At 38.0% G+C, this 13,126-nt stretch overlaps 1 protein-coding gene across 25 annotated transcripts in view; it reads left to right on the plus strand.

Moving 5' to 3' along the window:
* LOC144048404 (potassium channel subfamily T member 1-like) overlaps nucleotides 1–13,126 on the plus strand; it is a 67,988-nt gene that overhangs the window by 5,396 nt on the left and 49,466 nt on the right. For 20 of the 25 annotated variants that reach the window (XM_077560311.1, XM_077560320.1, XM_077560326.1 and 17 more), the window contains exon 3: nucleotides 100–270. In XM_077560311.1, the coding sequence (XP_077416437.1) occupies nucleotides 100–270 (171 nt within the window). Of the gene's footprint in view, nucleotides 1–99; nucleotides 271–13,126 lie in introns of those variants that run through there. The other 5 variants (XM_077560312.1, XM_077560317.1, XM_077560322.1 and 2 more) reach the window with 2 other exon arrangements.

The raw sequence follows: 13,126 nt of genomic DNA on the forward strand, positions 1-13,126 counted from the left end.
TTATTATATTATATACAATTGAGGACTTCTATAATTTAGAACCTACATTTTTCCGCAGCACTTGAGCATGCTTAATCATTTTCTCCTCTGGTCATCCAGCAGGCCCTCTACTGAAAACCTGCAGAGGAACAACAGCAGCAACTCTGGCGTTATTCTGGATATTTCGGCTCTCAAGATGGCTGAAGTGGATACTGAAGTGCCTCCCCTTCCACCCCGCTACCGCTTCAGGGACCTCCTGCTGGGGGACCAGACGTTTCAGAATGATGACAGGTAGCGTAAAAGCTCATATAAGAGACACTTACTTTTGAAGCTCCTACACGTACACATGTCTGTCCGTACATAAATATATTTACTATCCACTGCCATGGACTTTTCCCATGCAGCAGTGTCTTGCGCTTTTGGGAGCCTCCTATGGGTTGAGTTATTGCTATGGTTTGAGAGAACAACCAGCAGATGCTGTAGGAGGCCCGGGAGGGCAAAGAACCAGCCGAGCGTCTGAGGCGCTCTCCGTGGTGCTGAAATAAAGCTTCTAGGATCATTTCAGTGCTGCCGCAGAGCAAATGGACCGTAGGCTTTCTATTGCCTTTGCCAGCTGCATTAAAACTAAGGCCACCATGAGGGTAATTATCATAACATTTAAACTTTTTAAACAACATAGGCGCTTCTTAATCTGATGTGTTGTCTGAGTTTATTGTTTAAAGTGGGATCTCCATTAGTTTTCACCATTTGTGAAGACTATTTATTATGGGGTTCCTCACAGAAATTACAGGTAAATAAAATACTATTCTTTACAAAAGTGTGAGTGTGACTTAAGTAGGGATCGGCCGATTATTGGCCGGGCCGATTACTTTAGCTTTTTGACACATATTGGCATCAGCCTTTTTAATATATCCAACATAAAAATGATAAAGGATCAATTTAAATCTGTGTTAACTTCAGCGAAATGATTATTTAAAATTTCAGTGAACTTTACAAGAGATGCTGCTAGCGCTGGAAACTCCGCATCTTCTATTTTGGTTTGAAATTAACGTACGTTTTTTTTATGTCTTTTTATGCTAGAGCATACAGAAGCATTTGATGCTGGGCGCTCCCTAAACCCTTTGTTAGAATTTTAAAACAAAGATATCTATTGTCTAAGATTTAAAAAAAAAGAAAAAAAAACATTATTTTGCAAATCTGAAAAGTTTTTCAATAAGCATATGCTGGAAAATATATTGACACATTTAAGAGTTGGAGTTTTATATATATATATATATATATATATATATATATATATATATAATTAAATATATATATATATATATATATATATAATTAAATATATATATATATATATATATATATATAATTAAATATATATATATATATATATATATATATATATATATATATATATATATATATATATATATATATATATATATATATATATATATATAATTAAATATATATATATATATATATATATATATATATATATATATATATATATAATTAATTATATAACACCAATTTTGTCCTTTTTAGTGAAAGTGAATATCGGCTAAATGTTTTGGTTATTGGCCTCCTAACTATCAATAATCAGTATTGGTATAAGCCCTAAAGAAACCACATCAGTCTATCTATAAATTTAAGATGGCGAGTCCATACCTGTGTGCCGTTGCACATTATTCTGTGTAGAGAGATCATTGGGTGTGCCACAGGGAATTATCCAATTTCACTTAATTGGTCCAATTTATTTAATACAGATAATATGATCGGTCATCTATCAGTGCTAGCAACATAGTGACAGGCAGAACAATTAAATGCTCTTCCACTAGATGGAAATTAATCTGTGTCGCATTGCGTGACTTTTTTATTTGGCCTTGTTAGGACACTTATATACAGCAAGACATCACACATAATTTGTTAATCAAACAAGTTGCAATGAGGACCGGGGTCTGCAAACTTTTGACGTGAATGTAAGAATAAAATTGTGGGTTTTTCTGTATGTGTGTGTAAATTCTCAGCCATCCAGGTCATGCTTATTTTCAAAAGTTGAATCGAAGCAACTGGACTCTTCTTTTTGGTTGGATTTTTTTTTTGTTCTTACTTTTGCAAAATGTTCAAAAATGACTTGGGCAATTATGTTATTAAGCTAATGATATATTTGGAATATCGAATGAGTGAAAAACGCCATTATGCAGCTGTGTTGTACCTTTCTATAGCAACCAGGTCGATTTATAAATGTAATTACTACATCCAACAGGCAGCACATTGTCTATGTTATCTTCCCCACTTCAGGCTACCATTTGCTTGTGGATGCAGCAATATCTCAGCAAGAAATCAATAACACTGTTTGGATGGCTTTGCAATTAGCTCATTGATCCGGTGCATGTGTGAACATGGAGATTATTCCCGCCGCCCGTTGTCAAGACTCGACACGGGTGACGAGTCTCGTGCGACTCGGCTTTGTCATTTCCGGTTGAGCTTGCCGTCGCTTTCCGTGGCTCCGTGCTGTGTGCGGTTGTCACTGAGATTTACATCAAAGGGGAATTATTTTGTCTACACATAACATTTAAAGTTGCGCTCCAATGTTTCGCCCTTCACAGGGACACCGTATATGCCGGGTTTTCCCTTGGAGACCCAGAATGTATTGGACTGCAAAGCTTTCTTTTATTCATGAAACTGCCTTTTTGATCCAGAATGCTGAGGTATAAAAGAGGGGCCCAAAACGAATAACATTTTTATTTGAATCTTGTCAACAATTTAGAATGTGAAAGCCTTTCATACACACGCCTCCCTCTGCACATTATAAAATGAAGATGCTTGATGGCATGTTCTAGTGCGGTGCTGTAATTGCTGGTTTTGCGAGCTACACAGTAGAAGCAAATGATGTCACTGAGCTTCAGGGACTCTCCATTAGTTGATCTGCCGTATCCTCACGCTTTGTGATCTTGATTATTTCCTATGCCGAAGTCTCATCAAGTGAAAAGCCTGGAAACAAATTAGCCCTCAGAGGGACATGCGCAGCCTCCCCCTCGCTGTCTTGATGGCCTTTGGCGTCTGCTTGCTTGTATTTGTCATAAAGCGGGGCTTGGCTGTAACATTCAACCACGGCGGACTGAAGTCTTGAAGCAGTAAAGATCTTAACGTCATTTTATGGCTCAGGAGTCCAGCTAGGATGCAGTTTTATTTACAGTGTGCAACACAGTTTGTGACATATTAAGCAGGAAGTAATAACATGAAATGTTTAAGACAGCTGTTTGTTAGATATGCATTACAGTCTGTTGCAATAGTGGTTAGCATAGCTGTCTCGCCGTGAGGTTCAGGGATTGAGAAGGCTTGTTTCTCTTTCCGCTTGTATAGGTTTTCACCAGCTTCCTCCAATACATGCATTTTATATTAAATTGTCCATAAGAATACATATTGGAGTTTGTCTGTGCCCTGTGATTGGTTGGTGACTGGTCCAATGTAGATGAATATTCAATAAATGATAATATTCATAAAAAAATTACCAAAAATAAATACAGGGATGTGATTTTTTCGCTAATTCGCGGAATTCCGCTTTTTTTATCTCCCCTCCAAAAAAAAAAAAAATGTTTTTTTTTTTTTTTTTTTTTTTTTAGTAGTTCATTGTGTATGCACATGACTCCGACAGATAACATCTTCTGCTATAACAAAGACATTTGTGGTATGCTCTAATATGAGTTACTTTTCATTTGGTCATGATACAATTATTTGTTCATGAAATTTGAACTCTTCAACATTATTTATGTGTTAACTTAGTAATCACATTAGTTAGATATGATGATATTCTCAGTGATAGTTTTTAAAAGCAAAGGCAGTCCAATGTTTTTGAATGTGACTGATTTTGAGTTGACTAAAACTGCCATTTTATATGGGATAGTTCAATATACATTGAAAATTTATGCTGTTGTTTTGTCTATTTCTTTGTCATGTGAGTGCATTGAAAGTACTTAAAAACACGGAAAACCCATGAGCTCCGGGGGACTTCGCCCTCCTTGTCCCCCCACCAGGGCACTGCCCTGGACTTAGCTGGGTGCCAGCGGCCCCCAGACCCCCGGCTAAATTTTCAGATAATTTCACTTTGGTCAAATCACATCCCTGTAAATAGAATTAGGGATGTTCAGTACCACTTTTTTTTTTTCTGATACCAGTACGATAATTTTAAAGACCTAAATATCCCAATATTGCATTTGGCCTTAAAATTGCATGACGTTAATTGCAATTTTCCATTTTTGTAATTTCTCATTTCTACTTCCCAAACGTAAAACTGCCACCACCGCCACTTTGAAATATGGCAGGGTATCAGTATCAGTGCTCACGCATACCTAATATTTATTCTAGCCAATCCAACCTTCACTATAGTACACAGTATTTGTACCTTGTACACTCAAAAAGGTCAAGAAGTGGGCCATTTAGGATAAAACAACCCAGAAAATTGGGTCAAATTGACCCATAAAGTGGATCGGTCCATTTTTTTAATCCATAAGTGGGTTACTTTAGACCCAATTGTTTTTCGAGTGTACAATTTTCTGGGTTGTTTCATACAAAATGGCCCACTTCTTGACCCCAAATTGGGTCAAATTGAACCAAGTAGAAGATTTGACCCAACTTTCTGGGTTGTTTTATATACAGTAAAATGACAGAATTTTTGACCCAGAGTTGGGTCAAATTAACCCAAGTAGAGGTTCTGATCCAACTGTATAAATTGTTTGATAGAAAAAGTATCTTGGTTTTTGTTGTTGTATTTTTTGGGGTACAAAACAACACATACAGTTAGGCCAAATTAACACAAGTTGAGGATCGGTCCATTTTTGACCCATTGTGGGGTTATTTTTTGACTGAACTGTTTTTAGAGTGTAGAAGATATACATTGCCTGGAAAAATATTCCTACATCTTGAACTTTCACATTTTGTCACTTTACTACCATCAACGTCAAATGTTTTTTTTTAGTATATAAGAAGCAGTAAAATCTTAAAGGTCAAACATAATTTGTTTTAGGATGCTATTCTACTTGTGAGTCCGCTGGGATAGGTTCCAGCTCACCTACAACCACTATAGAAAGGAGATGAATAAAATCAAAATGAGAATGAGGAATTTGTCTCCGGTAGTATGAGCAACACCAGTATTGCAGTAAAAAGCAATTATGACGCATGAGAATAAAGAGTCTTGCATAACGTTTGGGTACCTTTTGTGCTGTAGTCGCTACCAACAACAGCTGTGGAGACAGCCGAGACCTACAAAAACATACAAATGCTCAATTGTCTACTTATCATTAATATGGTCATGTCTAGGACACAATGATGACTGTAGAGACATAATATCACACCAAATTCCATTTTTCAGGGCATAAGACGTTGGTGGGGTTTCCACTAGATTTTCGTCTATTTTGATTCGCGTCGCAATTAGGCTGTACTTTGTCTTCATGATAGCTTAATGCTTCCTTGTTGCTTTCATTGGTATGCTTTTATTTGATTCGCGCAAGCAGGAAAAAGTGAATGTAGAAAGAAAGTTACTGGACGTCATCAAATTCATTTCATTTGAAATATGACCAGACTGTAATTATTAGGTTGACGTATGTAAAAAGAAAAAAAAGTCAAACGTCTCTTTTCAAAAGTAAAAGTTGACTTGTCGCAGATGTCGCTACAGTGATCGGCTCGATGCCCAACACACCCACGAATCGCAGCCTTTCAGCAGTCACCTAATCAGAGGAAAGGGAGTGTGTGTGTGTGGGGGGGGGGGGGGGGCTTTCCAGTGACGAGTGCGTGGGGGCTTAGTGAAATAGGTGCTAAAATAGCAGCCGGGCGATGAACTGTAGGGCCAGAACATGAAGCATTTTGTAAATATGAATCAAGTGCAGTTCCAGAATGAAAATGTAGTGCGGTAAAGTGAGCATAATTGCATGTGTTTCAAGTTGGTCAACCCTTGTTTAATCCACTTGTGCAAAATGGTAGAGATAGATTGAATGTGTGTTACCTTGCGGACATAAGGATGTGTGTGTGTGTGTGTGGGGGGGGGGTGTCTCCCTCCACAGATGTTATTATCTGTAGAGTCTGATGTTTGACGACTGTAATGGCTGCGACTGTGTGAGCTGCGAACAAGCGATTTTTGTGTTTAGTCGGGCCGGTATGAGTGTGCGCTCGTATATGTCTGTGTGTGCACCTGTGCCATTCTGATTATACCTTGGAGAGTGTGTGGGTTTATTTCTCAGCGTGTCAGCCAGTGAAAGGGGCCTTGTCTCAGCCTCCGTCAGAAATAGAAGTGAGCCTCTTATACATCCAGAGAGGCAAAAAACACAGAACGGCGCATGGAAAATTGCTTCCATCCATCTTTTTTCCTCTCGGTGTATAATCTTGCCGGGTGTGTTTCGCCCCCCCCCCCCCCCCCCCTCAATGTGATTGAGACGGCGCACAGAAGGGAGAGATGTCGACAGAATGAGCAGTGTTAATTAGCCACTAAATCACCTCTCTGTGAGTCAAGAAATTATGTTCAGAATGGGTGACCCAACAGCGAAACACTTGCGACTGAGGAGAGGAGCCATGTCATGTGGTGAGAATTTCAAACCACCCATTTTTTTTTTGCACATTTTTAGTGACTAGTCTGAATGCAGTCTAATACTTTTATCAAAATTCAATTCCATGACCCTGGTTGAACTAAGATTGGGTGGACTTAAAGTATACAGACGCTCCCCTACTTACGAACATTCGAGTTACGAACAACGGTACATACGAACATTTCTGCGCGTACAGTATGTCGAAAAATGTTTGGAAAGAAATGCTGTAAGTTCGATTTTGTATTGCGCGTAGTGCTTCTTTCCGCCGCTAATACCGACGATTGGCGCTGTGAGAGCTCATTGGAGGCTGAGCAACGTGGCGAGGAGGAGGAGGAAGAAAACGCCGGTCCCCATGAAGCAGGAAATAACTTTTGAAGCCGATTCCAGCGATGACGAAGAATCTCTCATGATATAAAATCCTCCTCTTCCTCCTCCTCCATCATCTCCTTAAGCATCGAGTACATCTTCCAAAAGTAAGTTAAACTTCATTTTATCTATCTTATTACGTACATGTACATACTGTGTGTGTGTCTTTCGCTCTCTCTCTCTAACATACGTAGTACTGTACGTATTCTCTCCATTTTATTAAGTTTTTTTCAGTACAAACCAATGCAGGTTACTTGTACAAGCCTTAAACATACTTATATAAACCTTCAATATACTTATATAGGCTTTAAACATAAATTATAATACAAAATATAGCACTGAAGCAACTTACGAACAAATTCACCTTACGAACGATCGTCCGGAACGTAACTCGTTCGTAAGGTGGGGAGCGTCTGTAATAGAATTTACCGCAGATGTAAAACCATTTTTTTTTTTTTTTTTTTAAGGGTGGCCAGTAATTCAGTGTGTTTGGACAACTTCCTGGTTCTAGTCCCAAAAATAATAGTTGTGACTGGCTGCTGGAGAGGTGCCATTTTTATTCCTGATCCCTGCCAAGGTGTCCCACAGCCAAAACGGCTCTGTCTGCTGTCTTGTATGTATTCCCCTCACTTGGGCAACCCAACCTTTAAGGGTGAATTTACTATTTTCAAAGTGTTTAAAAGGGTCTTTTTAAATTCCACTTTACACTGTACAAGTAAATCCCATGTGCCGGAAACTCAAAGATGACTCATGTACTCAAATCAGATGCTTTAGACTAGTGGTTCTCGCACCAAGTACCATTCATCATTGTCAGTCTGTCATTTTATTTTAACCACGCTTCTGTGTAATCACTTTGTCACCACAATTTTTAGGACCGACAGACACAGGTGGACATTCCGTCAGTCCATCATTCGGCAATCGTCAACAAAAACGGGCGTCCGTCAGTGTCCGACTGAGGAACAGTTCATCGGTACTGACAAAACACCTCTGCAGTAAATATCCCTGTCAAAACCCGAATACTGGCAATGTTCGGGTTTTGAAAGGCCATATAAACATGCACAAAACCCTGAATATGCTCTTTTTTTTTTCTTTTTTTTTTAAATAACCTGAACTTTCTAACCCAAATAGTCAATCATATAAATGCGTTATCGGGATGCCTCTTTTTGTGTTCTGTGCATTCTTTTTTTTTTTTTTTTTTCAGGAGAGCTCAGTATTGTTCATTCGATTTGACATCATCATTGCTCTCCTTTTTTTTTTTTTAAACAAATAAATTAAAAAAAAATTAATAAAAATGTTTTTTTTTAATATATATACATATATATATATACATATACACACACACATATATATACATATATATATATATATATATATATATATATATATATATATATATATATTTTTTTTTTTTTGTTGTTGTTGTTGTATGTGGGTGTGCATGTGCGCGCGTGCATGTGCGTGTGTGTATTCATCAGTTCACCTAAAGCCCATTAAAAAAAATCCCATACTAATAATATAATATAATAATAAATTGCCATATGCAGAAACATCAATGTAAGTTATCACGATGTAGTGGCTCTCGCTAACAGACAGAATTAAGTAACCAGAATTAGGTTAAAAAAAGGTGTTCTGTGCATTCTTTACTCGCAAGGAATCTTGGTCTACAGTACAGGAACTACTTATATGAACGGCGGCCATCTTACGTTGCCCCTCGCTAAGCAAGCCTAACTTGAATACGTTGGTTTCTACAACTTACTGTAGTTGCAGCACACTTTTGGAGTGAGGAGGAAACCGACTACTTTATTAGTGTGATGAGTAAGATGAATATAATGTCTCTTATTAACTGTAGCAAGTTAGAAGCGAAAATGGCGTCTATTTGCGGAATTACGTTGTTTGTGTGTTACGGTTTACAATGAGATTTGATGCGGGAGTACCTCTTTCCGCTCACGCATGTAAACGGGTTATTCCGAATGCTTAAAAAAAAAAACACAATTTCGACCATAACCCCAATATTGACTGCATGTAAACGTAGTCATAAATGGATTGTTTTGGGCTTGGTTTTAGCCACGCCCCCAAAATGCAGACATGATATGGGGAGAAAGAGTTTTACACGTTATCTCAACAATTCAATACAAAATTGTTCTCAGTCTTTGCATGTTTTCAGCACTTCAAATACATGTGTTTACAAACAAATCACTTTACAGGCTCTTTTTATCACTGAGAAATGACATGTGGAACCTTGACCAACTTCTTGTCACACCGAGCTGAGCAATGGAAATAATGCTTCCAGTTTTTCTTGTTAATGGCAGGAGTGACCTTTTGGACATGTCGGCATTCCGATTTCACCTCAGCGAGTTTGAGAAGCTGACACACAGCCAGATAAACACAAAGGAAAAAGAAAATGTGAAACACAAGGGAGATAAGTTATGTTTCTCATTGGATGAAGCCTGCTAGCAAGTTAACAATTATCAAGTCTGCAGACACATGCTAAATAGCCATAGGTTTCTTTTAAATGGACATGCACTCAGATGACACATTTCCTGATCTTGTCTTGTTGATGCAGTTTCCCAAAATCGCCTTCTGACTTGTTTTACAGACCAAGTGTTGTTATCACGCACATTTCCGCTTCACCAAACTTGCAATTTGGACCACCGAGTGGGTGGGTGACACTTGGGGGGGCCACTCGACTTGACTGTGATGTGCTCTCAGCTTGATGATTATGGCTATTGCCATGGCAAAGTGCAGGCTACAAACATTTTCATTCTCTGTTTTCTTACATTCAATGGGGGGGGGGGGTGCACATTTAATCGCAAAATGTTGGAATATAGTGAGAAAATGAGGCATAAGATCCGGGATCAATCCCTTGTTACATCCAGGAATTAATCTAAGTGACAGAGCTTGCATAAGATCAGTCTGACTGTAAACCCTTCAGTTGTCTCACAGCACTTTTATTGCTCGAAATTATCCGGAACATTATAGCGACGGAGCACGCAGGACTCAAACGGGGCAGACAATTAAAGATAAACTACAGAGTACCATGAGATGGATGCTCTGAGAAAATTTTTATTTTCTTTTGAGCTATTATGTCTTCACTGGGAGATCCCCTCCTGTGTTTATTCTCAAGCCTCCGTGCTTTGTCTCGCTCGCCTAATTAGCATCGGGGGTGTTGGCTCCTGAAATTTTGATAAGCAGCTGTGATGATGCAGCCATTTGAATGAGGCCATCGTGGGAGAAGTTCCTGTGTTGTTTGAGGTACGCAGCGTCACTTGGAGGATTATGCAGGGATAACAGTATGAGTCTAATGTGAAGGCGGGAGCTGCATTCTAGCGATGTGCCCGTTTTAGGATGCTGATTAAAATCTGCACTTATTTAATCATCACGCACTCATGTTATGCACTGACTGAGGTGATTTATCTATTTGGGTTTTGCCAGGAAAAAGCAATTGGGACATTGCTCTATAATGATTAAATCCTCTTTTGATCATTACGCATGACTGTATTTGTCGAATAGTAAACCTCTCCTCAGCGAGTACATTTAATTCAAGCAGATTTTAACCCTGGAGAACCCAAGAACCCCTTTTCTTCTTTGGAAAATTATGAATTATACATTAAATGACTGCTATAAGTTCACTGAACACCAAAATATGTTTTTTCAATTTTAACCCTTTTTTTTTAAACTAGCTCAGAGTTGCTAATTTATCAAAATATATATATATAAAACATACTCCTAGGCATTCTGCAACATGATATGAAATAGATTAACAAAATAAACACAATTTTACCATCTGATGGTTTGCTGAGAAGATGGTTTTGTTTGGATTGATTTCCAGCTCAACAAAACAGCATGTTGCCAGCCATCTTGTCACCACCACTCTGGCTCATGTAAGTGCAATATTCATCCATTAGATGGCACCATGCAGGGGTCAGAAGTGGCACTCTGGACTTTTGAAGTTAAATTTGTAAAAAAAAAAAAAATGGTCTTTGTTATTTGAGTAGCAGAATTTACAGGGGCCAAATTTGACCCCGTGCGTTCTCCAGGGTTAAAACAACCCATCTAATATTATCATATTTTAACAACAGTTTAGATATTCATATCAGATAATTGGCTAACCCTGAATTATTTAATGGTCTTGCATTACTGTAATACACATTGCACTGTGGAGAAAGTGCTGCTTACCATCTCAATGTGGGAATTTTTACGTCTGCTCTAAATTATAAAAAATAAACAACCAAACTAAAAGATTCGAACTTACAACGGCGTATTAGGGCCACATATAATTTTATTTTATTCTTAGGGTTAGGGTTAAACTTGCAAGAAAATACACGTACCCTGCTCGGATGTTTGTGCCAAATAACAATTCCCAAGTATGCTAAATGCCAACGTTGGAAGAACTCGTTAAATTATAGTTTTTGGGCGGGTTTTCAAATAAGGACATAGTAATTGCTTTAGCAGAGATTAACCATATTGTATTTTTTCTTGCAAATTTGACGCTTTATAATGTCACAAATCTTCAAGTTTTTTTCTCAAATTTGTGAGTTTTTTTCCCCTCCTCTGAATATTAAAAATATATATATATTTATATGTGGTCCTATTATGTCATCATACAAAATCCTCTTTTCACCATAAGAAATAAGAATTAATCAATTTCAATAAATCAAACAAACAAGCTTTAAAAGTTGGTGTGGAGTAAATTCTACTCATTGACATGTCAACTAATTGATTCGATCCCCAAAAAAAAAAAAAAGGCAGATAAAAAGGGACTTGAGAATGATGCATTTTTATTTTGCTTTAAAATGATCACTATAAATGTACTGCAGGCATGGCCAAATGTATGACTAACGTACATAAAATCAAAGCACTAAAAAGCTGAGCAGGTTTTCTGGAGACAAAAACAGAATCAGATACATTTGGGAAGTCTGGTTTCGATTGTGCATTTACTTTTGAGTCATTTGAATTGACCATTCCTCCCAACGTTTTCCATTTCAGAAGATAACATAAGGTTGCAACCAATAAATGGCTAGCGGGACCTTTTTCTGAACAAAACGGCCGATAGCCAAATAGCAGTCTAGTCACGTTTGCACCCTGCTGGAAGGAGTTGTGTTTGTGTGTGTCGTGTGCGGGCTGTAGCCAGTGGCACTGTCGAGACTTGTGCTGCGGCGCCAGCTTGCTGCCTTAATATGTTTTGACATAAGAGAGCTCTCGCTGCCCCTCTGCTGCATGGCGCATGCAGCTTCAGAATCCGTGTGGAGCTTTGCGGGAAGCACACATTTTGTTGTGATTAGACCCATCAAAGTGAGACTTGTACTGCTTCGAAACAAACTAGCTGTGTGAATGATGTGATAATGTTGCTACAGAAGATAGTTTTATCCTCTCAAATCGGAGAACAGAGATAATGATATGAAATATTTTAATCAATTTTTATAACAATGAAAGATGTTCACCGGCTTGTTCCCACATCCCAATAACGGACTGGCTAGCTTTATTGAGTTGGAATGTTTGACTCTTTGTGCCCTGTGATTGGCCGGCAACCATTTCAGGGTGTACCCTTGCCCAAAGTCAGCTGTATTTAAGTTTCTTATTAAGAGGCAATCTTCAATTGAGTAGATTCCTTGTTTATTCCCTTTAACTCATTTGCTCCCAAAAACGTATAAATATGTTCTATTTTAAATATATAATTTGAGTATGGTCCAATAAATGTATTAATACGTTTTTAATGGGTTTTTTTTTAATGCTAGAGCATACAGAAGGCTTTGATGCAGCCTCTGAACTGAAGAGAAAACTTCAAGCAATGGTAGTTATTACAAAAACGACCAGCAGGTGGCAGCAGAGTATAAGAGATCAACCAGGGCCATGTTGCAAAAAGCGCTTTTCCCCACTGTTTGAAACAGATTTGTGAATAATGATATTCTAATGCTAATTGCTGCAAAACGGAAACAGACACGTATATGTTTTTGCTGATGTAAGAAGAGATTAATCTTTTCTTTTCTTTTTGGTAGGTTCCATGTTTTTATAGCAATACGACACAATTTTCTGTGAGCCTTGCAAAATCAGTCAAAATCCAGTAAAACAGCCGGGAGCGAAGAGGGTTGCTTCAGTGGAAATGGCTGGGATTGAATGAGTTAATGACCATAAATTAGTAAGTAAATAAGTTTAAATGTGAAAGCAGTGGCACGATGTCATATCCCAGCTCGTATCATAGT

This window comes from Vanacampus margaritifer, chromosome 3 (genome assembly GCF_051991255.1).
Source record: "Vanacampus margaritifer isolate UIUO_Vmar chromosome 3, RoL_Vmar_1.0, whole genome shotgun sequence".
Lineage (NCBI taxonomy): Eukaryota > Metazoa > Chordata > Actinopteri > Syngnathiformes > Syngnathidae > Vanacampus > Vanacampus margaritifer.